General features: G+C 38.9%; 2 protein-coding genes across 2 annotated transcripts in view; both read left to right on the top strand.

Moving 5' to 3' along the window:
* LOC131678974 (protein yellow-like) overlaps positions 1–27,860 on the top strand; it is a 342,660-nt gene that overhangs the window by 97,602 nt on the left and 217,198 nt on the right. The window lies entirely within an intron of this gene.
* On the top strand, positions 5,293–10,611 carry LOC131679617 (uncharacterized). The gene has a single exon (XM_058960353.1). The coding sequence runs from the start codon at positions 5,293–5,295 to the stop codon at positions 10,609–10,611; it is 5,319 nt and encodes a 1,772-aa protein (XP_058816336.1).

Raw genomic sequence — 27,860 nt, 5'->3', positions numbered from 1 at the left:
GTACAAGTGTACACTCGGTATTCCGGCGAGAAGCAGAAGGTGGCCAGATTTGGCCGATCAATGCATCAGTGGCGAACAGTAAAAAATTAAAGGGTTGTGTACAGGACACGACCACAGTGACATTAAAAATGTAGATTTTTTCAAGAGCGTGCAAATGAATTTTATCTATCTCACATATCGACTCACGTTCTTGTTCACTCGCCCGTTTTCATATGTTACAATTTGCTACATACCCTCCCCATCAAAACATAATTTATTGAAGGTCTTTTAACGGTAATCTTTTAATTAATCAAGTATCTCACTAGGTGATTGGAATTATTTGGCTGATCCATCTAGTAAATATAGGCTGGTCTGTCCAGAAAATATATTCAAAAGAAAAGTTCCATATTGAGAGCTGTGATGAGGAAGCCCACGTCCGCCAACGGAAATATACAGATTCTCCATGAAATATGAAATTTCACTTTCCATTTAAATTTTCAATAATGTACTAATGAACTTAAGTAAACAATCTTAAGTTTAAGTATTTCTTGATCGATTAGTGGTGGAAAAAATGAAATCATTTGATAAATTACATTGTTATGCAACGTTCGCACTACCAGTTAAAACTGGTTTTGATGCTATCTTGGTGACATTTTCCTTGTTGCTAATTATTAAAACGTGTTATAACTCTGTAGTGTAAACATTGTATTATTAAACCAATTCTGCAGCGTTTTATGTTATATAGGTGTTTTATGTGGTAATAGGACTGACATAATTATATCTTCAGTACAGCGGTTTGTTTCATAATTTAAAACAGATTTATTTAAAAATTTAAATTAGTATACCCAACCGTTCTATTTGTTGTATACTTTAAAACGCAAATAGAACTGTGTTTTAAATACATAGGGCAGGACAGATATTCTGACTGGATAAACTGGGAAAACAATTTTAAGTCCAGTAACGCTTAAGACATGGCTTGAATTTGAATCGAAAAAGAACACGCGCTTAAACTGCTGCTGGGACGGTAAGTTCTGTTTTAAAATTTTCCGTTGTGTGCAGTACGAAACAAAAGTGTTTGAAATTAGAAAACGAAAAGTTCTGCTGGGAATGTGATTGTTTCCGATGCAATTGCACTCAGATTTTTCACGCAGGGGATACAGGCCGTGTAAATGAAAACCGCGTAAATTTAAAAAAAAAAAAACGCGTTGATGAAAACCGCGTAAATTTCAAAATCCGCGTAAAAAACCTGAGTGTACTCTCCTATATAAAATACGCTGCTGAACAGTGTAATAACTACAGAAGCACGTTGTCAGATGCCTTACTGATAAAAAACATATAACCGAAATATGAAACATGAAAACCAATAGGCTCTTTACCGTACGCAGCTACAAAGCGCCGTAAACATGGATTAACAAGTTACAACGCACACGCATGCATAAAAATAAATATATTTTTTTCAAACGCAACACTCTTAAGGCTCAAGTTACCTCAAGGCTTGGTAGTGTGCGTAAGAAAAATTGTGTTCAGCTTTGCCACCAGATAATCTATTTAAACCTTTCCAAAACTCTAAAAGAAGAATATCAGTCGATTTATTAGATCATCACGATTCAATTCATGCAAAATACCTGCTGGAAAAACTATCGGCTTAGCTGAATGGTGCTTTTGAAAAAGTGGCTGTGGTTTTTTCATTGCGCAGTTGTGTTGCTTACCCCAGTACGGTGTGGTAGTGTGACAAAAAATCACACCCACTTTGCAAATCATTCTGTGACACAGTGCTGGTACCCGAAAAATCCGCACACGGCCACCGCTGCCGAAAATGCATAGCGTCTACCGCTTATTGTAGTGCCCAGACGCTGCAGTCATGATCTTACCCGTTCGACATAAGAACAAAAACTGATTCAAACGGGTACGCGTCACCTCTATTTATAAACTAACCGTATATGGTTTAGTCACTTAGGTGTGAGTGTGTGCAAATGCCAACGTTACCGAAAATCGATGGCGCTTATCAGGGTTACCAAAAATACAGAATAATCTGTATTTATACAGATTTTTCAGCCATTTTCAGACCAAGAATCTGTGTGTACAGATATACAGATTTTTCCGTGTATGTACAGATATACAGATTTTTGAGAAATGATGTTACAAAAACTATTTTTAGAAATATTTTTTAAGTTTCAGTAATACTTCCTCTCTGTCTCTCTCAGCTTAGCCCTCTTTATTAAAATATATTTTCACTTTTGAGATTGGTCGCTCACTCTGAAAGGTAAAGGTTTGCAATACACTCAGGTTAGCACCCAGAAAACGCCTGGCTGAAGTCTACTTCCAGAAACCGAAATTCAAGTGAAAACCCTGTGTGATAACTGGTTGCGGCATTCTGTGGGTCACACACACTAGGGTGATCGAGAGACGCGTTCGGTAGGACGACATCGAAGGAGCCAACGGGAATTTTCTGCTTGTCTGGGCTGCTGTGGAACGATTCAACGTACGGGAGGTGGATAATCGCGTGCCCAGGCCGTACGCCGGAACCCCTGCAGCCAAGGGACGGATGAGAAAACAACGATGGTAGAGCGGTAAATCTGTAAAGATTCTCCTTCCTCATGTACTTCGCTTTTGGTGTGGGTCAGATAGCCTTTTTTTCTCTCCAGATGACATTGGCAGCCAAGTTATTAGAGTTTTTGTGAAGAATATCTCAACAAAAACAAGCAGTCGTCTTGACCAGCACGTATAGACGCCGAACAAAACGGAACGATTAACCGAATCATTAGCTGGTTTTAAGTCAGACCGGACTAAGTCGCAAAATCTTAAAAATGGAGATAATGATAGCACTGAATGAAGAATTTCTTCAGTTACATTTGACTTCTACCAGAATTGTAATATGTTACAAATAATGGCAAAAATAAATTTTGAATTATAATATTAAGGATGCTGTGATTGAAAATTTTAAACTCTTTTTTCTCGAAATCAACACGATGTCACATAGTCCGGTCTGACTTAACACCGACCATATATCGGACTACACTACACTAAGCAAGTGAACGAACCAATGCACTACCAGAGGTTACAATCTAAGTAAAGGATGACGGAAACGTTGATTTTTCCACCCTGGGAAAGACACCAAGTAAAGTGAATGGACTTTGCATGGTGCCAAAACGCAAAACAGAAGATGAAAAATCTCAGAAATTTCGCCAATGCTAATAAAGTCATGGGAGGAAAAGTGTCTTCGATGAAAAAACCAACGAAAGAAAAATATTAGAGTCGACCTCGATTTAATCGGCAAACAGACCAATTTATTAATATAATCATAAAAATTAGAAATATGAAATGTTAGTCGACTCGTGATCTCGAATAGAGAACGGAGAAATTGAAAAAGTGTTTAAGAAGCTTCCTTCATCTTGGATTCAATGTTGACAAGCGCATCTATTTTAATGAAAATCTCACTGAAACTGAAACGAATCAGTGTCGACTGGCTCAAATGGCACGTACGTTCTCCATGTTGATAGGAGATTTGTGCCTTGCCATGATTTGCTTTTTCATCATTTCCCTGACGGGAAGGACTGGAGAAGCGGTAAGGTTAGGAGTAACGAAAATAACGACACTGTCTGAAGATGTGACATTACTACCCTATGGTTACCAATTGCCACCAACACAAGTATGCAGCCATTATCAGCGATCGGTCATCTGTGCACCCTATGGTGCTGTCGGAGTTGCGATCAGCACTATCTAAACCAGCGTGGCGCGAAAGGGATGGCTAATCATCTACCTATCGTTGGATCGACCAAAGAAGGAGAGATCAGTCTGCTACCGATCACGGCCGAATATGGGTGTCCCAAGGGGAACCTGCGTGCAATTTTATATCTAATTGTAACCGAATTGTAGAGTCGTAATATAAGTTAATTCTAGTAAATTGAGTATTAAATGTTCATGTTAAGGAATAAATCGCGTGTGTAATATGTGTAACATGAAGCCTTTTATTCACGAGGGGCCTTAATTGCCCATTCCGACCTAACGGAGGGAGGCACTGGCGGTCACAAGTTACCCTGGAAAACCGATCATCGAGACAGAAGGAGGTCAGCAAAAGGTCAGTCATCGTCTTTCCCAACATTGCTGGTCCTTCGAACCGGATCGTCACGACGGAAGGAAGGAATTTGAACCTTCGGATTTGGGAACAAAGGGACCCTTTGATTGACGCTGAACAACGGACCTGGATAATACACCTTTGTGACCGCAGACAAAAGGACCGCGCCATCGCGCTGTTAGATGACGCCGCTATTCAAACGCCAACTATACAAAGGGCCTTCGCCATTACCAACGCTTCAGGACTGGTGCGCTATCCAACCTGCAACTCAACGGGGTGCGACTGCATGTTATCGCTATTTGCATGCTGGCGGATTTTCGAAATTTATCGCATCTGGAAGGAATTCATCGCAAGGAATTGGACACTGAACAACAAGCTCCGTCTATTTTCTGTCAGGTATGTAGAATAGACTACGTATATGTTCAGCCGAAGTTCCACTTGCGTCATCTAACAATCGTCCTTTATCCCCTTTAACTATCTCTACGAAACCTTGAGCGTCGGACGGACGTGATCTGGATCCAACCTACGGAGTGGTTGGAGTACACTTCAACAAGCAGAGCAGACTATTAGAATCGGAGGCATCGAGAACGCTCTATTAATATTGGATCTGGTCATCGTGCAACAGCCATTGTGGCCAGGTAAATTTATTGAACAAGTATATGCCCAGCCGAAGCTGGATTTTATGGATGCTACCTACAATAAATTTAACCTTTTCGTGCAAATTGGATTTCTGCTTCAACAAAGTGAGCCCTGATTTGTGAATTGCAGTTACATGCAGTTACAAACCCTTACGATCTCGTTGGCATCAAACTTAGTTCTCCAGGTGAGGCCAAGAGTATATGTCCTGCCGAAGCAGGTCGTCTTTCGATATTACACCTGTATTCCCCTTACGATTGCATTGGTATCTACGCTGCTCCAAAGATAACGAAAATCATCTTTCGGCTTTGGTTGCCTTACGGAATTTACGGCTTGGTGTGGATATTGCTTGTCCAGTTATTCGACCGAAAGTTCTTCGCACATCAGCTGGTGGAAATACCTCTACAGTTGGTGGTCTTCGGCTCTGGTGCCATTGTTAGTTCTCCAGGTAGGGCGAGACAGTATATGTTCGGCCGAAGGCGGTCAATCTTGATACTACATGGTCATTTCCCCTTCCACTGTATTGGATCAATCCTATTCTGCTACAATCGGAGCTGACAGCAAGGCAGCATCGGTGTTGTTAATTTGTAATTGTATTCAACATGCCAGCAGCTTCAACATCCACGTCGAAGAAGATGGCTTCGTTGAAGTCGCTTCTTTCGAAACTGAAGGGTCTGCACGCTTCCTTCAACAACATCGCGGAGTTTGTGTCAGAGTATCGCGAGGACACAAGTGCGAGCCAGGTGTCGGTTCGTTTGGAACGATTGGCAGAAATATGGGACAAAGTGAGCGACGTGGTTTGTGAGGTGGAAGCTCACGAGGAATTTTCCTCGGAGGGAGATGCTTTTGCGAAGGAACGAATTGATTTCGAAAATCGTTATTTCGATATTAAATCGTTCTTAATGGATAAGGCACGGGATTTGCAGGACCCTCCGGTTTTGGACCAATCAACGAGGCAAGCCGATACCTCCATACAAGGATCATTGGACCATGTTCGACTACCGCAAATTAAATTGCAAACGTTTGGTGGTGACATCGATGAATGGCTTAGCTTCAGGGATCTCTTCACGTCATTAATTCACTGGAAAACGGAACTTCCAGAAGTGGAAAAATTCCACTATCTGAAGGGATGCCTTGAAGGCGAGGCAAAGGCTCTGATCGATCCAATTAAGATCACGAGGGGAAATTATGTGATTGCTTGGGAAATGCTACTCAAGCGATACAATAATAGCAAATTGCTGAAGAAACGTCAGGTTGAATCGCTGTTTAAACTTCCTACAGTTTCAAAGGAATCGGCTGTCGAGTTACACAATCTTTTGGATGGATTTGAAAGGATCATACACACTCTGGATCAAATAGTACAACCTGTGGATTATAAGGACCTACTACTAATAAATGTGCTGTGCTCACGGTTAGACCCACACACGCGGCGAGGCTGGGAAGAACACTCGTCGACCAAGGAACAGGACACATTGAAAGACTTGACAGAATTCCTGCAACGTCGTATCAGAATACTGGAATCTCTTCCAACGAAATCTACGGAGCATAAACGAGAGTCATCACCGATTAAAAGGAAGCAACCACCATTTCGAGTTAGCCATAATGCAGTGCAATCATCATCGGTTGGAAGGTGTGCTGCCTGTCCAGAAAACCATTGGCTGTACACCTGTCCAGTCTTTCAGCGCATGGCGGTAGCAAACAGAGAATCACTGCTTCGTTCTCAGTCTCTCTGTCGCAACTGCTTCAAACGGGGCCATCAAGCCAAAGACTGTTCGTCAAAATACTCTTGTCGGAAATGTAAAGGCCGACATCACACGATGGTATGCTTTAAGGCGGATGGGGAAGGCAGTTCCCGGGATCAAGCAAATGAAACTGGTGCATCTACAAGCAACAAACCATCAACATCCGCTCCAAGTACAAATACGAGGGTAGCAAATGTGGCTGCTACCGAAACCGTTGCATCAAACTTCGCTCAGAAGAGAACATCCAATGTACTTCTTGCTACGGCTGTAGTCATTATCGAAGACGACGGGGGAGCTCGCTACCCAGCGCGAGCGTTACTTGATTCCGGTTCGGAATGCAATTTTATCTCGGAAAGGCTATGTCAACGGTTGAATGTGTCAAGAGAGAAAGTGGACATTTCTGTCCTAGGCGTTGGCCATGCGTCAACTCAGGTTAACCAACAATTTCAAGCGACAATCAAATCTCGAATCTCGTCATTTTCGCGCAAAATGAGCTTTCTTGTTTTGCCAAGGGTTACGGTCAATCTACCTACAGTAACAGTGCAAATATCGGGATGGGAGATCCCAGATGGAATCGATCTAGCAGATCCCACTTTCTTCCAATCAAAAGGTGTGGATTTAGTGCTAGGCATTCAGGCATTCTTTAGCTTCTTCAAGAAAGGCAATGAATTATCGCTGGGCGATGGTTTACCACTACTTACCGAGTCGGTTTTCGGTTGGGTGGTTGCCGGAGAAGTAGATTCTACTAGAAAGACCACACGCATAGTATGTAACATGGCGGTATCTGACACTTTGGAGAAGTTAATGGAGCGGTTTTGGTCCTGCGAGGAAGTGGGAAGCGGCAAAATTTACTCTCCAGAGGAGGCGCGCTGTGAGGAGCAGTTTGGGCGCACTATTCACCGAGAATCAAACGGTCGGTACACAGTAACACTTCCCAAGAACGAGGCGGTCTTGGAACGGTTAGGGTCATCAAAGGATATCGCCATGAAACGCTTTCAAGGACTGGAAAGAAGGCTTTCCAGGGACGATGAACTTCGCCGACAATACGAGGATTTCATGACAGAATACCTTCAGCTTGGACACATGCGAAGGCTGGACGATTCCCAGGAAGACAAGGTCAAACGATGTTACTTACCGCATCATCCTGTAGTGAAAGAGTCCAGTACCACGACTAAGGTGAGAGTGGTCTTCGATGCTTCATGCAAAACGTCAACTGGAATTTCGCTAAATGATGCGTTACTCGTCGGACCAATCGTGCAGCAAGATCTTCGCGCAATCATACTACGTTGTCGAACTCGCCAGGTAATGGTTGTCGCAGATGTCGAAAAAATGTTTCGGCAGATTAATATGGATCAGGCAGATGTACCCTTACAGAGCATCTTGTGGAGGTTTTCCCATGAAGAAGTGGTTAATACGTTCGAGCTTACGACGGTCACCTACGGCACAAAACCAGCACCGTTTCTAGCCACGCGGACACTCAAACAGCTGGCATTTGACGAACAAGGTCGATTTCCTCTGGCAGCACAAGCAGCAGATGAAGACATCTACATGGACGATGTAATATCTGGGGCTGATGACATCGAAACCGCTATGCAGCTCAGGATGCAATTCGATGCAATGATGTTGAGCGGTGGATTCAGACTGCGAAAATGGGTTTCCAACTGCGAAAGGGTCTTAGAAGGAATACCGAAGGAAAATCGAGCACTACCAGGGGCGGACGAAATTACTTGGGATAAAGATGATACAGTTAAAACACTTGGGTTATCATGGCTGCCCAAAACGGATTGCCTGAAATTTCAATTTACTATACCTACACTTACACCAAATCAATCTCTAACCAAGCGCATGATTCTGTCTATCATCGCATCACTCTTCGACCCCTTGGGGATCTTGGGGGCAACCATCGTAACGGCCAAGATTTATATGCAACAACTGTGGAACTATCGTAACAAAGATGGGCAACGTTTGGAATGGGACGAATCTATACCTACAACGGTAGGTGAGGAGTGGCGAAGATATCAGCTACAACTGCCTTCGCTAAATTTGCTTCGGATTCCACGATGTGCGGTCGCACCGGAAAGCATAGATATCGAGATCCATTGTTTCTCAGACGCCTCTGAGAAGGCGTATGGAGCTTGCTTATACCTTCGCAGTAGGGATACCAACGGAAGAATTACAGTCCAGCTTTTAACTTCGAAATCGAAGGTAGCACCATTAAAGGTTCAAACGTTACCGAGACTGGAGTTGTGTGGCGCTCTACTAGCGGCGCAGCTTGTGGAGAAAGTTTCGGATGCAGTGAAGGGTATCAGCAAGGTTCATTTCTGGACCGACTCAACGTGTGTTCTTCAGTGGCTGAAAGCAGAATCACCAAATGTTTGGAGTAGTTTTGTGGCAAATCGTGTATCAAAAATTCAGGCTATTTCGGAAAATCATTCTTGGCATCACGTCCCAGGTATCTGCAATCCCGCAGATCTAATATCGCGTGGTATTCTACCGAATGCAGTAGAAGGAAACAGTTTGTGGTGGGAGGGCCCAGACTGGTTACAGGAGAAAGCTGATAAATGGCCCAGTCAGCCGAATATTAATTATACTGACGCACCAGAAATGCGACGAAGTACAGTAACCGTTATCGCAACTAAACTGCCAACATTCACAACAAGCTTCATTGTAAAATTCTCATCCTACAGTCAGCTCATCCGGGCCACTGCTTATTGGTTACGGTTAATTGCTATCTTACAGCACAAGGAAAGCGGTAAGAGAAAGGGATTTCTCAGTACAAACGAGCTGCGAGAAGCGGAAACTGTAATACTACGGAAGGTACAGCAGGAATCATTTGGAGATGAACTGAATGCTCTGAAAGGTGGAAAATTTGTTTCTCGTGGTTCCTCGCTTCGATGGTTCATCCCAGCTATAGGAGAAGATGGTATTCTGCGGGTAGGTGGCAGGTTAAGTCACTCTCAGGAATCGTTTGATACAAAACACCCAATTATTATGCCAGCCAGACATTTATTGACGGCGATGCTATTTAAACACTACCATGAGAAACTGCTACACGCAGGAACTCAATTGCTATTGAGTACAGTACGGTTACGGTATTGGCCTTTGGGTGGCAGAAATGTGGCCAGAAAGATAGTTCACCAATGTCTTCGATGCTTCAGAGCCAAACCGTCGGCCATCAAGCAGCAAATGGGTGAACTGCCAGCTGCTCGGGTTACAGTTTGCAAGGCGTTTTCAAAAACCGGAGTGGATTATTTCGGACCGGTGTACATTCGGGATGGCAGACGTCGACCCACGATCAAGGCATACGTAGCGGTTTTTGTATGTATGAGCACGAAGGCAGTACATTTGGAACTGGTTACTGACCTGTCTACAGAACGCTTTCTTCAGGCGCTGCGGCGCTTTATTTCTAGACGGGGCTTATGTACAGATGTGTATTCCGACAATGGAACAAATTTTGTTGGTGCCAGAAATCAATTAAAAGAACTGTTTACGCTGCTGAAAAATAAGAAGCATCATGAAATGGTTTCAAAGGAGTGCGCCAAGGATGGCATTCAGTGGCATTTCAACCCACCAGGTGCCCCACACTTCGGAGGCTTGTGGGAAGCCGCTGTACGTTCAGCTAAATTTCACCTACTTCGAGTGCTCGGGGAAAACTCTACGTCGTACGAAGACTTCAACACACTGTTGATCCAGGTAGAAGGTTGTCTAAATTCTCGGCCTTTGACGCCTATGTCGGATGATCCAACAGACCTAGAACCGTTGACACCGGGTCACTTTCTAACCGGAGGATCCTTGCAAGCTATTCCTGAGCTTGACTACAATGATGTACAACTAAATCGGTTGAACCGATGGCAGCTAGTTCAACGTCAGCTTCAGGATTTCTGGAGGCGTTGGCGGCGAGAATATTTATCACAACTACAAGGCAGAACTAAAAATTGGGAACCACCAGTGAAGGTAGAGACCGGCCAATTGGTGACTATTGTAGACGGAAACCAACCTGCAATGCGCTGGAAGATGGGTCGAATTCACGAGTTGCATCCAGGAGATGATAACGTGGTACGAGTGGCCACCGTAAAAACAGCATCTGGATTCCTTCGTCGACCAGTAGCGAAGCTGTGCATCCTTCCAACACAAGAAACACCAAGTTCATCAGCTACAGCAAACAACTCACTCAACTAGATCGTACGGTAGTATCCATCCAATGCATCGAAAGGGAGTTTGTTTATTTATTTCAGAAGTTCCTGTCAACTTCAGGGTAGGTGAGGATGTCTGAAGATGTGACATTACTACCCTATGGTTACCAATTGCCACCAACACAAGTATGCAGCCATTATCAGCGATCGGTCATCTGTGCACCCTATGGTGCTGTCGGAGTTGCGATCAGCACTATCTAAACCAGCGTGGCGCGAAAGGGATGGCTAATCATCTACCTATCGTTGGATCGACCAAAGAAGGAGAGATCAGTCTGCTACCGATCACGGCCGAATATGGGTGTCCCAAGGGGAACCTGCGTGCAATTTTATATCTAATTGTAACCGAATTGTAGAGTCGTAATATAAGTTAATTCTAGTAAATTGAGTATTAAATGTTCATGTTAAGGAATAAATCGCGTGTGTAATGTGTAACATGAAGCCTTTTATTCACGAGGGGCCTTAATTGCCCATTCCGACCTAACGGAGGGAGGCACTGGCGGTCACAAGTTACCCTGGAAAACCGATCATCGAGACAGAAGGAGGTCAGCAAAAGGTCAGTCATCGTCTTTCCCAACAGACACAAAACAATTAAAACAGAGCATTCTGCACCCCCGAAAAGATGCTGAACGATCCGCAGGTGCTACAATAGCAGGAATATTATTTCCAAACCCCGGAGGGATTTAGAAAATTTTATTTAAACAGCGAGTGGGTATATCAACACCCCCAAGGGATATTGATGTAACTAAATGACAACACCCCTGGAGAGATATTGTCATTCAAATACGGCTTAAACTATAGCTCTTCAACACAGTGGGTTCGAAAAAAATAGCATATCCTTGAGTTTCAGCTCTCTGTACATAGGTTCATCTATGTATGGAAAACCAAAAATCAGGACACGCAGTTGCATTACTACACGGCAATTACATACGATATGAGGTTCTGTAATCTGATTCACAAAAATCACACAAAAATACTCAGCGCGCTGAATGATAATTGAGTTTGCAATTTTCAGTCAATGCCCTGACTAGAATAATGCAATTGTGTTTGGAAAAATGCAACAAATGCTTTGACATTTTCGGACTCACATCCGGCAGAAAAGTTTTTGTTTGAACGAAAGTTTGCAAGCTACGCCAATGGTTGGCATGTTCGGATGCAACCCAAGAGCGAATCATGTGCTTTATCAAACTTATCGAAAGTGGTAGAACCGGTTCTGGACCATGGAAGTCAGTCGCAGTGCCAGCTCTAGCTAATACATCTGCCCATTCATTTTCAGTAATACCGGTATGACGGTACCCATAGATGGTAAATAGCATTAGAAATGCTATGTACTTCGATTTGTGTTCGACAAGCGATTACTAATTTCGATCTCGAATCTGTCGAACTAAGTACTTTCAGGGCAGTCTGGCTGTCAGAGCAAAAAAAAGATTCTTTTACCGCAAATCCCTCGTGCTGATTGTACGCCACACAGAATCGCTAAGATTTCTGCTTGGAATACGGTACAGTATCTACCAAGCGAATGAGATTAGTTTAATCTCATTTCATGACAATAGACACCAGCACCGGCTCGGCCTTCCAACAAAGAACCGTCAGTATAACAAACTACGTATTCTTCAAGTTGCCACTCCATACAGCCAGACAGCCATTCCTCGCGAAGAGGGATTCTCACATTGAAAATTCTAAAAGGAAAACTACATGTGAGTGTAAGGTCACAGGGAGAAAGTGTATACTCATCCCAAGTAACCATTTGGGTCCACAGTATTGTTTGGCTAGTTGCACGATCTATTGGGTTACTGTTTCAGAGCCCAGCAACCTTAAGACGGTTTGCACAAAAAAGTGCGTCTTGTTTCAGAAACACATGTAGCGGTTTTATGTTCAAGAGTGCCTCCAGAGCAGCAGTAGGTGTTCTCGAGAACGCACCACTCATCGCCATGTCCTGTAAGTATTTGATTTAATTTGAAATAGTCAGATTTGGCTGAACTGTCTGATTACTAAATATAATGTTAGAGAAGCTTTTTCAATCCTTGGAGTGGCTAGAGACTAACAATACAACTCTATAACGTTCACGATAGTATGCACCATTATTAGCAAAATAGCGAAATAACGTTGTATACCATGTTCACACTACAGAGTTAAAACATGTGTTGATAATTAGCAACAAGAAAAATGTCATCGACATAGCGTTAAAACACATTTTTTACTTGTTATGTGAACGTAGTATTAGCCACTTGGATCCTAAATAATTTTAATGTTACTTTGTTTAAGCTAAATCGAGGATTCTAAAATTATTTTAAAAATATAAATACATCAGACTAGTATATGGCATAAACAGTGAATTTTCAATTAACTTCATTGTACGATTTTTAACATTGCCGTATATTGCCAATCAGAACGCAATAATGCAAATGGCAGCATCACGTTACCAGAAAAGACAAAAATATGACATGATCCTCTTGCGCATACTTCGTTATTGCGCATTTTCAATCCTCTCCTTCTCTTCTGGATCAATATGGCTCTCTTTGCTCGCAATAAAGATGGCAATGAATAAGCCAGTTTTAACAGGTAGGAAAGACAAGCACCGTCGAACTATATTTACCTGAATTTTTTATTTCTCTGTTAATTCCTTCTCTCTACACGCTTGATTCTAATTGCTCATCGAAGAGTTACAGAAGAGCGTTTGGATAAATCGAATCGATTATCGCATATTCAGATCAAAGTTGTTTTTTCGAATTGGAATCCAAACTGCAATAAGAATTGTTTTGATTATTTTCTTTTACATATCGCTGTGAGAATAAGTGGGATCATTTTATTCCTTAATATAAATCAATAACATGTTATCACGAATTAATACCCATATATCTGTCGTATCTCACATCAAAGAAAGTGAATAACGAAAAAAATAGTTTTTTTTTCATTGGATAGATCCAAATAAATGACAATCGGATATAGATCGTAAATTGCACTATTTTATAAATTTTCTTATTTTCACTCCCAGTTCACAAATTGAATCAGAATGTTAACTGCTTACAAAGTAACTCCATAAATACTCTAGGTAAAGATTAAATAAAAGATTTTAAATACAGTAGGTTTCCGTTTTCGGCAACAATGCATTTCTTCGGGCCATTGGACGTCAAAACTTAAACAATTCACTGCATGGTAGTGTTGATTTCGCTCCTGAGCTGTTATCTCTTCTTTCTGAAAATTAATGAACGATTTGTTTAAAAACACAGCTCTTTTAAAAAATAAATAAATTTACTAATTCTCCATAACTAACCAACCGCTGATCTTTCAAATGGAATTGATAGATTAAAGGTCTAATAGCAATGCTTGAAGAAATTTAGGTTTTGAAGAAATCCATTTTTGTTGTAAAAATCACTTGCAACTGTCCAAACAAAAGCGATTGAAACATCAGTGCTACGGTAAAAATGTGCTACAATAAAAGTTCCAAAAATCTCTAGAACAATGATTTGAAATTACCACATCAAAAGATAATATAAGCAACCCTATTTTCAAGAGCCACCCTACTTAAAATCTTTTAAAAAATATCATAACAAATTAACCATTGTAGATAGCCTTGTTTATTCAGCAAACTAGCTTCAATTTTTTTGCACTGTTATACATATTGTAGGGCATTGCGCAGGTATACTTCACACATCTAAACAGTCGATATTTTGAACACCCTAACTACAAGGATCACCCCAATTGGAAAAATCGCAAAAAAACTAATTTACAAGACATCATAGAGCTAAAACAATCTATTTGATGACCATCAGTTTTGTATTCATAAATACGGTTTTGGGACGCAATATTGTCAGCTTTCGATATGTACTGAAAATTTAGTGCCTTGTTTTGTAATGGCGTCGTAATAATCGAAAGAGAAAGAGGCTCACAATGTTACTAAGCTTCTATTGAAAATGTTGTAGTCTTATTATGCATGCATGCACACACTCTGTCTTATTAAAAGACTTGATTCCGTCAGACACTAGTGACACTGTTACCAGTTATATTATACATATATAATACATTTCTATACTAATTATAATCATTAAATACAACACATATAGTGTAAATACAGTTAACTCTTAAATGCATAACGCTGTTTTAAAACAACATTGCGAAAACCATCTCAAAATTATCACTGTAATTAATTGAAACTATTAGACAATTTTCATAAAATTTGAAATAAAAACAATTTGCGCCTTCAAGGGTTAATGTGACTCCCATGTTTGGAAATAAAGTCAAATGTGATATCAATTGATACAAAAAATATCTATTGTATTTTTTTAAAAGACATATTATGTAAAACAAGAATGTTGCCGAAAACGGAACCCATTTGTTGCCAAAATCGGAGTGTGCCCAAAAAGGGAACATGCCAAAAACGGAATCTTACTGTATACGCATTTTTCCTATATGCATAAACTCACATAAAACATCCAAATAAAAATATTTTAAAATTGATTGCGGACGCAACGGCGATCAATATATTTGTTCGTAAAAATATATTATTAGGATGCTCAAAACTTTCATTTCTGTTTATTTGTTAGCAAATAAAATCGTTCCAATCTGCATTGATGTATTACAGAAATATGCAATCAACAATATGAAATATAACACTTGTGATCATTCTGTCAAAGTTTAATTTTTTGTTTGACCTTTGTTTACTTTTTATTTAAGCTTCGCTGAAAAAACGTGTACAATTCTAATTCGCAGAGTGTGATCTAACCTTTATTTATAATTGATATTTATTCCAAACTTGTGAAAATTTGCTTGAAACGAATATAAATATTCTCCCCCCGTGTCGACAGGTATCGTGTTCAATTAGAATGATATTCACAGTTCATTTTGAATTCAAATTGAAATAATTCAACCAATTTTTTAATCAAAGTTAAAGTTCTAAGTTCAGAAATATATCAGTTACATGTTGACAAAATTGTTCTCACACGCTATGGAACGAGACATATGACGAAGAAAAGCTATTTTACTGCGAAAAAATATCGGAATGAAAAACTGAATGTTTTTGAACATTGTCGTGTATCGCAGATCAGATCGCAGCCATATAAATGACAGCATCGTTGGGTTAAAGCTTACCAAATAGTTTATGCCGGTTTAAAAGTTAGTCCGGTTTAAAACTAGTTAGTACGCGTTTGAGCTTACTGCTATCAGGGAACCAAACCTTGGTTTCCTCATAACATGTTTGGGCAATGAAGATAGATGCCATTGCTGTAGTGGGAGATACCTTCATAGCGCCTGTGATAGAGAGGCAGGCTAGCCTCTGAACTGTAATTAGTTTAGTTTGGACGGTCTTTTGTTTAACTTCAGACCATAATGCAATGGAGGAATAAGTTAATCATAGCCCAGCGAAGGTTATATAGGACCAATAAGCGAACCTTGATTCGAGCGCCCAGATTTTTCCGAGTATTACACTAAATTAGTTATGAAAATTACGTTCCGACTTCGTCGCTTCAATATCCGATACTAACTTAGTGACTAAGCTAGTGCCGGATAGACGCTAGCTCCAAAAACGAAAACACTATTTGTGTTTATTAGCAAATTAGCAAACCCCTAGTACTGCGTGATGTCCCGCAAGAAAAGGAGCCCTGAATATGTTCCGTCGTTTGGACAGGGTATCCATATGAAAAAATTGACCACGATCGATATAAGGCGGCAGATCCACGGCGTTACGACACGATAATGTTCTGAGAGCAAAGCAAAGGAATCTTGCTTGCACGGCTGCAATTCTTTTAATTCAAAGCCCCGCGAAAGAACTCCAAACAGAAACTGAAACTTCTAAAACAGGTCGAAAAAATAAGAAATATATCGCTCGCTGGCAGTATGGATTAGTGAAATCAAGGTTTCTATTCACATTTGCTATAACAAAAGAGTAGTGATCACTGAAAGACATCTTTGAGTTGCGCAGAACACCAAGGTTTCTAACACATTCTCAAGCGCAGGCTTGTTGGAGCATCACTCATGATGCCAAAATGAGGTGAGGTATCAACATTAGCCGCGTCCTTAAATCCACCAGCAACTCATCGGTATTTTGATGACTTTTTGTTGCGGGAGAGTAAAGCGACGCGCTGTGACACCAGTGTGCAACGTAAACAAAGCTTGATTATGTTGCGCGAGAGAGAGATCATCACATCAGACAGCTCAACAATCCATCGTACGGTGAGGGCCGATGATTTGGTCAACAAACGGCATCGAGAGGAAAGAGACTTTTAAAGTACACATACCAATACACCAGTTATTTGGCAAGCGCTAGTATTGAATTGCTGGTGAATAAGTTTCCCTTCCGCGTGTCAGTCGAGTGAGCAGTTTAGAAACTGATTGGACTTGCGCCTGTCGTTTTTTGCTATTTTCGGCCTGGGCAACTTATGCGCATCTTATGTACATTTTAATTAATAAATTGCTTATCCTAAACACTAGTTGCGAGCTCTGAAAATAAGACAATAAACAAAGAACAAGTTCACTATCTCGCTTTTCAATTGCAATCAGAATACTCTTTCTTTATGGACTACTCTTTAAATGCATTTTTTTAGCTTCCTACAGCTAATTATATAGCTATTTGAGTGTTTTTCGTGTTGGGTCTACTAAAAAGGTAGGGTTCGTCGCGGTTGCGGTAATTACCGCAACCGCGCGGTATTTACCGAACCCGCACCGCAAAATCTGCGGTGCGGTGAGACACTTTTTCCCGCGGATGCGGTGCGGGAAAGAGCTTTTACCGCGCGGTTTTACCGCAACCGCACCGCAAAAAAAAATTGATAAAGTGATAATTTTGATTATTCTAAATTGATAAACAGACTGCTATTACGAAAGAAAATCTAGCTGTGTCCGAAATATTTTGACGCTATTTTTTTACGAAATATTTTGGACTAGGTATTTTATACTTCTAAGAAAAACTTCACAAACTAACCATTTGAAATACATTAAATGCAAGATCCAAATAGAGACAAAATTATTAGATCATTTAAAAACAATAAATTTGTACTCTGAATTCCAATTTAAAAGTGCGCCACTTCTCTTGATTTCTGTTGGAAATCGTGGAATTATGAATCGTTTTCGATATTAATTTTTCAACTGTGAATTCTGACTAATTTAAAGGAATTAGCGATGAACTAATTATGCTGGGACTTAAACACAACCGAAAGAATATAATTATCTTCATCAAACCAAACGAATTTTGAGTAATTGGCAGTAAATTTTTCTGCAGTCAATTTTATTGGACTCTTTCTCAAAAAGTATGCTACATAGATTTTGTTCGCGTACTTCCATTCAAATTTACTATAATTTTCTACCAAATTAAGTCCTAATATTTTTCAGTTAAAACTATTTTGCAGCTTTTTTTTTTCCAAATACCACATAGTTTAACTTAAGTTTAAATAATTAAAATGTGGTAACTACTGTGAAATATTTCTACTGTCATGACCTCATTTTATTATTAGCAATGTTATCCTAAAAACAGGATTATACCACAATTTTAATCTCCCGTGCCGCAACCGCGAATTCAGGAGGTTTAGCGTGAATCAATGGTCACCTATCCATTGCGAATCAGATCACATTTCTAACTCATATTTAGTTTAGAATTGTCTTAAAATTTAATGTCTATAGGCCCATTAAAAATAAGAAAAAATGCCTTTAACATTGCTTTGTTTAGCGTACGTACTACAGAATAATAAAAATAAATTTCAATCACTTTTTATGTTTAATATGGAATGTATTATGATTGTTAGTGGTAAGCTGCCCTAATACAGCACTTGTTTTTAAAAAAATGATAGCTTTCATCATCAAGAATAGTTGAAAATGGTTTTATTACACTTCATACGTTTTTGAAGGGAGCAATCTTAGTTTTTGAATGAGAATACATCTATTTCTTGAAGAATGCGGAAGTTGGAGTTTTGGGATATTTTGTCCATAAAATCCCCTATTTTTAAAAATCATTTCTGTTGTACGCTACAAATCATACATTTTTTGCAGTTTTTCTAATGTTCAATAATTCTGTACCGATTAAGACCGGGCTCCTGATTAGATGTAATGTATAGAGCAATTTTTTTGTCAAATATTGCGTCGTTCTTATTGATGAAATACAATATGTTTTTATTTCACTGTATTAGAATATATGCGCTACTATATAGAAGTACTGGTACTTCGACTTAAATTTTTTTTGGTGAAATTCCTTTAAGAATGAAAAGTGGTTTTTACAACGTAAATGCGAAAATAATCCATTTCATTTTCATATGTCAAAAACATTGAAAATATGAAAATTTAAAGAAAAAAATATGCAACTTTATTGATTACATTTTTATTTCACTTTTTTCAATTAACTGAAGGGTTTCTAAAATAAAAGTTTTCCTATTACTGCAGTAGAACGTTTTTGAATGTATAATGTTTGCCTTAAAATGAACGGCATTTTATTAATAGAAAATGCAAAAGTTGATTTTTTCATAAACATTACATTATGAGGAATCTCTTAAAGTTAAATTTCGTGTGAAAAAGAATAACATTTTATTATATATGGTTACACAAATGAACAATTTGTCAACGCTATTTTTAAAAATATAAAAATTTTACCGCATTTACCGCATTACCGCGCGGTGCGGTGCGGTAAATAAAGTGCGGTTGCGGTAAGCGGCGCGGTTTTCTTATTTTTTTGCGGTTGCGGTGCGGACAATCCTTTTACCGCCCACATCCGCACCGCGACGAACCCTATAAAAAGGTCTATATGTACTCGTCTCAATGCTTCAGGCATTAATTGAGATGAAACCAAAACTGTTATTAGCATTTATAATTTAAGTTTGATTCGGTGGTAAGTAGTTTCTTCAAAATTGTTCGCGCTTTTGAAGATTCAAAATTTGAATATCTCATCTTCAGTTCGGTGTTTTCCGCACAGCTGAACGGTCAGTTAATTTTTTCAATTGATAGTTCAGCAACGTGGCTTCAATTTACTGATTTTCAGTAATATATTTTCCGAGTTTCAGCAAAACAAACGTCACTTGTACTGAGATCTTGGTTAGCTCGGCTGCATAAAACTTGGTAAAAAGTTGCGGAAAAAGTGAGAATCGGTAGAACAAAATTAATGGTGTAGCTTTCAATCTGCTTATTTCTTTGACGTTGGAAAATTATGAAAATATAAGGTAATGAGCAGATTTTCTCCTTGTTTCTATTATCACCCTACCTGTTAGATCAGAAAAGCACCAAAGCCTAAACAAACAGCATATTTACTGTTGGAAAATAATTCAAACAATAATACGTTCAATGTTGCTGATGTATACCAATCACTTAAGGGACCATAGATGTTTTTCTACGTTTTCTGACCCGTCTTAAAAAAATCATCGAACACGAGAATGTAAAATATATTGAGGTCTCTTGCGTAGTTAAAAACACACTTTAGTGTTTAAATACAATATTTAGCGACATGCAAAAACTGCTTTACTGCCCCTCTTCGGTCAATTCATATTCTAGAACTTATATGGACCTTAATCCAGTCACCAGTATATATTAATATCAGTAAATCGACTAAAAATGCTTCCGAAAAAAAAACTCTGAGTTCTAGTACTGGATTCATGAAGTTTCAATCTTATTTTAGTTGTGATTTTCTACATGCTTTAAAAATTATTACAAAGGTTTTGAATCAGTTTTATCGATTGACCACATTATCTTTGTACAGTATTATTGAGGCCACACATGATCCACTTCGGCACCGATTCGTGTTGGCCAACCGCTTAAAAGACATTATTTACAAAACTCTGAATTTCTAACAAACAATTTGGTTTCAAAAACATTTAAATATGGCTTTAAATAAAAACATTTAAATATGGCTTGAATTATTTGTTACAAAAATGTTACACCTAACGAATGGCTAACATTTTTCTCGTTGTTTCACTTCATATAGTTTCGTAGTAGGTAGGGGAAACTGGTCGGTTGCCGTCAATGGTCGGTTGTCGACAATTGATTCGTAGGTTCTGTACTACAACCAAAATATTTGTTGAACAAGTGAAAACCTGCTTAAAAGTTTGTTGATCATTTGCTGAGTGTTATAGAAAGAAGCAGATCGATCGAAAAAGTATGCCCATAGAATATTTACGAAGTAAATTAATTTTATATTGTGGTTCAAAAATTGAATGCCACTGAAACGTTCGCCACAATTGATTTTATTTATTTTACCCCATTTTTGTGGCAAATGCTTAATTCTCTCTAACCTAATCAATATGGGTATTTTCGGAACAGGCTTTACGAGTAGATACCAGAGATCGATTTTGGACGCAATTCTGAAAACCAAGATGGCAACTTCTGGTGAACCGTTTTTGATAATTTACATGGGAAAAGCCCATGGGTCGTGTTTTAACCACTGGGTAGCACGGTATACACCAAATTGTCACGACCAGAGAGACAAGGAACCATTCATAAACCACGTAGACCAAAATTTGAGAATTTGATTGCATCGCTTGAAAATATCCCATCACGGTATTACACTTAAATGAGAGCAACAGAAGCACGTCTTGCCTATGAGGCGATCGTAAGCAAAAAGATGGCCGGTCGAGGTTGCTGCGATCAATGAGCCCTTTGGCTCGTCGTTGCTAACGCTTGTGTGCGTATACGAACAATGCATTAATGGCTCAAAAAAATCATGTTGCTCAAGGCATTTAGCTGAATACAATGCGATCGTCCCGATCTGCCATGCCAAGCTTTGTAGCGGTAATATTTTATGCTGGCGGCCATTTTGTTTTAGTCTTATGATTGATTATATGCAATTATGCGATGTTATTATGTTAGAACAAAAGGAAAACTATTTGTTTTGTGATTTGAATATAATGTGGTTGTCCCGAACCGTTATGCCTAGTTTTCATTGCGGCAAGGTATTTTTGCTGATATTTATGCGCGAGTTTTTTTTATTCAATTGCGATGTGGCGTACTGTAAGGGGCCGTTTATTTACCACGTGGACAAAAAACCCCTCTTTTCTGACCCCCTCGTGGACAAGTGTGGACGATTCATAAACCCCTACCCCTCCCTACGGTGTCCATGTGGACTTTCAAAAAAATGGGTAGTTTCATAAAAATGGGATTTAGAAAATTTTCCCATGTGGAACACTAATATGAAGCAAACCTTATGAAAATCGTTCAAATCTCAACGACTTATGATATTTTATATTTACATTTCAAAGACTTATGATATTTTATATTTACATTTCAAAGATTCATCACAAATAACCTTTAAATTCTTGAATTGGTTCGTAATTTCAACCTCTAGCTATGAAATCCAAAATTAATGTGATTAGACCATGTTACAGATGATTGCATCAAGTGATTTAGGGTAGACGAGCCCTTATTCATCTCATTAGTCAGGATATCACACTATTTCGTTGGTAACTCGACTTAGAGTTAGTGGATTGCGCTTAAATAGGTATCATCATATTTGCTTCGTTCCTAAGAAGCAACACAGTTTAAAAAATTTTCCTGGGAAATGTAAAATACTCGCGTTTGAGCGAAGCGAAAAGTCGAGCACAACGTACCCTTATTCATCCTACCATTTGAGCTAATGCGTTGAATAGAGATAGCAGATACTGCTCTATCTAATGTGTTCAAATGGGTGAGATGAATAGAGGTGCTAAGATGAATTAGGGAGTAGTTACCCTAGATAAAAAATTCTGATTCTTTTTCGTGCGAGTTCTTATGATTTTTTCGATGATAGTCTTCATAGATGTTTTCAATTTTCACACGTGATGCACACGCATATACTATGCTGTTATAAGCACTTAGACTATTTAAAAATCTTGAACAAATTTGAATATAACCGCTCACACCAATGACAATACAAATTTGTTTCATTTTTATATAAAAGACAAAAATATGACGACGTGGACATTACCCATACCCCCACCCCCATCCCAATGGACAAGCATGGACTTTCTCGTGACCTCTACCCTTTCCTTAATTATCCACGTGGTATATGGATGGCCCTTAAGGCGATTTTTGCGAAATATAATAAATGCATGCGGCTGCTGAGTTTTTTCTTTGCAGGGTACAAAGCAGGCATTTTTCATGACAGGCGACCAACCAGCAATTTTGCTAGTATGAAAAAGCACGTGGTTTACACGCTTTCACAATTCTTTTTTCTTTCGAGTCGCCATATTGTTTTGGGAAGCCTTTCAGTTTACACGCTTTCACTCTTTCCTTACTTGATTTAACCGCGTGGGGGATTCTTACAATAACCGGCAGGATCGCCAATGTAAGAATTTGATTTTGCCAATGCTCATTCTACTATTAAATTTATTCTATATCATTTTCACATCAATTTGAAAACACGCTTGTTTGGAATTATTATTTTTTTTATTTGTGATCATTTATCATTATTCCCGAAAATGTGGTGGGGGAGCGGAGTTACCCTTTAGACTCCCCCCCCCCCCCTTCCCTCTGACTACGTGCCAGCGTGGACTTAAGTCTGATTTGTCCTAATCTTTAGTTAAAATATAGGTTGCCTGAAACTCACTCAATTGCAATGAATGCGATCCGCCAGTGAAATAGTACTACGTAATACTCGTACCAGTTTTTCACATAGGTACATATATTGTGCATCTAATAAAGAATGATGTTCAAAATGCCTTTGATGGTAGTTGAAATGAATAAATTTCCTTTTTTTAATACAAAAGACTTAGATGTTTTTCTGAAAAAAAAATTCTAAGTCCTTTGAAATGCAAAGAACTTAGAAGAATTTTGGCAGTTTATTTTTTGCATGAATTTCGAAATTAACACGGTTTTTTCAAGTCCTTTTGAATGCAAAAGACTTAGAAGATTTTCAGAAAGCTGGAAGACGCGGGTCTGGAAGATTCCTTATGGCCCGCACCTCCACAATATGGATATTTTCGGAATGGTCAGAAATTTATTTTGACGCCATTTTTAAATCTAAGAAAGCGACTTCCGGTTTAGCGAAATTCGCTATAACCCAATCAGTATGGGATGTACAAATAGCTTTAATTAAGCAGTTGAATTTACTTGAATTTTGGCAATGTGTTTAATTTGAATCAATTAAAACCCCCAACTCACATTACATACATCTCTTTCTTCTCTCATTTCCATTCTCACCGCACTCTTCAGGATGCACACATAAAAATATTTTACATTTCGCTGGTTTATGATTAGATCTTATATTCGAGGATGTTTTGGATGATCGCCCAGATTTTCCATTCAGGAATTTCGGTTAACCGGAAGTCGCCATCTAGAATTTCAAAATGACATCGAACATCGACATTTGTCTCCTGCTCGTCAAAAACCATTCCGAAAATATTCATATTGGTTAAGTTGCAGAGAATCTCGCTAAGCCGGAAATCACCATGTTGGATTTCAAAATGGCTTCCAAAATCAATTTTTCATGGACAACCTTGGGCTGAAGATGCTGATTTATTTATTTATTTATTCCTGGCACCTGCTCGTTAACACCATTCCGAAAATACCTATATTGATTGGGTTACAGCGAATTTCGCTAAACCGGAAGTTGCCATCTTGGATTTCAAAATAGCGTCAAATATCAATTTCTGGCACCTACTCTTCAAGACCATTCCGAAAATACACATATTTATTGGGTTATAACAAATTTCGCCAAACCGGAAGTCGCCATTTTGGAAATGCCATCAAACATACATTTCTGACACCTACTCGTCAACACTATTCCGACAATACCCATATTGCATGGGTTGTAGAGAATTTCGCTAAACCGAAAGTCGCCATCTTGGATTTCAAAATGACACCAAAAATCAATTTCTGGCACTTACTCGTCAAGACCATTCAAAAAATACCCATATTGTTGAGGTGCGGGACATAAGGAGTCCAGACCCGTCTCTTCCATCTTTCCGAAAATCTTCTAAGTCTGTTGCATTCAAAAGGACTAGGCATATTTTTTTGCAAAAACGAGATAATTGCGAAATCCGCGCAAAAAAACTGCCAAAATTCTTCTAAGTTCTTTGGATTTAAAAGAACTCAGCATTTTTGTAGGAAAAAGTCTAAGTATTTTGCATTCAAAAGGACTTATTTTTGCAAAAACCGTATTAATTGCGAAATCCGTTCAAAAAAAACTTTTAAAAATATTCCAAGTCTTGTGTTGAGTTTTTTTAGGCGAACTTTCGAATTAACGCGATTTTTTACGAGGATTTTCGAATTAACGCGGCTTTTTACGCGGATTTTCCAATTATCGTGGTACGTATCTCCCGCGTAAAAAAACCTGAGTGTAATACATTTTCATTATACATGACAACTATATACAAGAAATCAATATTCGAGTTCTAAAATTTTGTAAAAGAAAAGACCGATCAAATCGATAACTTGAACCAGTAATCAGCGGTTTGAGTTTGGTCGTCTTGATCAGCTGGTAGGAGAAACAGGATAATGATCGCATAATGTATAGGAAGGATGCCCATATGATCTAAACACCAAAAATGGTTTGTTAAAATCTCGATGTTTCATGCATTTTAAAGATATTTGTCATCCCAAATTCAAATTCGATTTCTTAGAATTTTTTAGTTTCTTCTTCTATGGGAATTTCATGTGACCGGACGATTAACAGTTTATATTTCCGGAACCATACAACGGATCCTTACGAAATTTTGTAGCAGGAAAACATACCTTTAATTTGAGGCATTTGTGATAATCGGCCAAACCATCACCGAGAAACTGATAATAGCAAAAATAACCCGAGAATAGTGAAAAACTGTATTTGAGCGCAATGAAAACTTGAATGCCCTATTTATCATACAACTGCGCGCATCAATTAGCAACCATCCTACCAGATGCGAGCTAAAGAGCACACTGACGCCAAAACTTCGTTGACGGTGGTACACGATTCTTGAAAGAAGCTTATACAACAGGTAAAAGAAGCGAAAGAGATAGCATGCTGGGTGCCGACCACATGTTGTGAGAATGGGAATTTATTTCAGCCGACTGCATGCCCCCACCATCATTTCAAGAACGAATGAGAAGCGCGATTGACAGATCTGTATGCGTACCGCGCAGTGCTACCAAAAGTACAGATGTTTCTATAAAGCTGCAGATTATTTGAATTGTATAGGTACAGATTAAAATGATGTCTAAGGAAACTACAGCATGGTACATATTTTTGGAGATAAAATGGTAAAACAATAGTTTATTTGACATTTCTAATACCTAGTAATATTGAGAAAGTGTATATAGGATATATAAATTTACGGAAACTGTTTTTCTTTGGTGTGTAATACAAATATATTTTGTAATTTGACTACTCCAAACAAATGATTTGCTGGCGAATGAACTTATTATTGAAACCTTAACAATAGAACAAATGATTTTTGCACTAAGAACTCAGTGTTTTTTATTTATTATTGACGGAAAAATAAAGCGAGATTGGAAAGGTTGATGTATAAAACACCCAAATTAACCAAATATTATTCAACTAGCAAAACGTTTGCATTAACTTATTGCTGTAAATTTCGGTACAAATTTTCTGAAAAAGTAGTGCGATTTTTTTATTCCCGGTAAATAATATAAAATGTGGCATCACTGGTACCAGCTTATTTTAGTTTCTCTTTGCTGCTCAGCAGCGAGAGGGGAATGGGTGTCGCAGCTCTCCAACGTGCAATGTTGCATCCGAAGTTTTGTATCTCAACAGAGCAAAACTTTCTCTTTTGCTCACCGAAAAAAATCGCGGCGGCCATGTTAAACTCAACAATTTGGTCATCGATGACCAATTGTTGAGCAATGTTGAATTCCAAAACACGCCTATTCTGAGGAGGACTTCACACACCTCTCCAATAGCAGAAAAAAACTCTTCTCCTACTCAACAAGCAAACTCATCATCAGAGGTGATGACTTGTTCAATGATTAGAGGATGTTATGTGCATCACACAGGAAAGGCGAGAGCGCAAAACTGATTGAAGATGGGTTGGAATTCCTCTTCCAAAATGCTGAGAGTGTGGAGCGCGAGAGTGATTGTTTCCCTCTCTTGTTTTAATGGAATTTTGTCTGCTGCGTAGGATGGGGATATAAGTATAATTTTCGTGGTGTAGATCAGTAGTAGCCGTGTTCTTAAATCCACCAGCAACTCATCGATATTTTGATGACTTTTTGTTGCGGGAGAGTAAAGCGACGCGCTGTGACACCAGTGTGCAACATAAACAAAGCTTGATTATGTTGCGCGAGAGAGAGATCATCACATCAGACAGCTCAACAATCCACCGTACGGTGCCGGCTGATGTTTTGCTCAACGATTGAGCATGGAGAGCTGGGAGATTATTTCCGCTCACACAAAAGACGTCAGTTCAGGGATGCCATGTGCACGGAGATTAATCTGTATTGCACGGATTTTTAAAACTGTACACATTTCCAATTCTCTGGTGTAATGCACAAACTAGAACAGATTTCTCAAGTTTTTTACCTCGTACTACAATAACAAACTAAAAACCTTTCTATATGAGGAAGGCAAAAGGGGTCGCAACTTCTTGTTTTCAGATAAACTTACGTTTTACCTAAGCACAGATTTTGACATCATTATATATGCTGCACACAGATTAAAAAAAATACTATTTGGCATCTCTGCGTCAGTTGTTTTTGTATGTGCAAAGTGGTAGTGTCGTGAAAAATTCTACATATTTACAATTAAAATATAGACAAAGTTTCTTGCTTTGATAAAACAATGCATCTTAAAATGTAAGATACGTTACTTTTTACCTTTTATCTAAACTAAAGAAACCATATTTGTTAGATTCCTGAATAAGCTTAACTCGGCTGAAAACAAGCCGGCTGAATTCGTCCGGTACTCGTTCTATAATTCGTACCTGATGATGGTTCCTCATGAACATCCGTATTCATCGTGCTGCTGTATGGATCCCAAAACTGATATTTTGTTAAGGTAGTGATGATTTTTGAGTAAAACCTCGCAAAGCTGATACGGTTTTCCCTTCGAGCAGCTGAAACCCCGGAAGATCAAGGAACCTATAAACTAGAAGGCATATAGCGACGCAAATATCCAGAGCTGCTGGGCGATCAGTTCTAAATAAAAGCCTTACGTTCAGGCCGAATTGGTGCACTATTGCAAAATGTATCAATATTTTGCGCTGCCTCTGCCGATAGATGCATAGTTCAAGTAATCAACTTAATCAACTCGAATATTATGCAGTTCACGACCATTAACCCGAAGTACGGTATGCCGATGTAGATTTCTAATACCGTTCAGCGCCGTTTAGTTTGTGATGACGACTTCGAAGTCCTTTCGAATACTTC

This window comes from Topomyia yanbarensis, chromosome 2 (genome assembly GCF_030247195.1).
Source record: "Topomyia yanbarensis strain Yona2022 chromosome 2, ASM3024719v1, whole genome shotgun sequence".
In the NCBI taxonomy this organism is placed as follows: Eukaryota; Metazoa; Arthropoda; class Insecta; order Diptera; family Culicidae; genus Topomyia; species Topomyia yanbarensis.
Note: the sequence above shows the minus strand (reverse complement) of the source record. Positions and strands in the feature narration are given on the sequence as shown.

Excerpts from the sequence above, each read along its gene's own strand:
- LOC131679617 (XM_058960353.1), top strand. The coding sequence starts at position 5,293 with ATGCCAGCAGCTTCAACATCCACGTCGAAGAAGATGGCTTCGTTGAAG.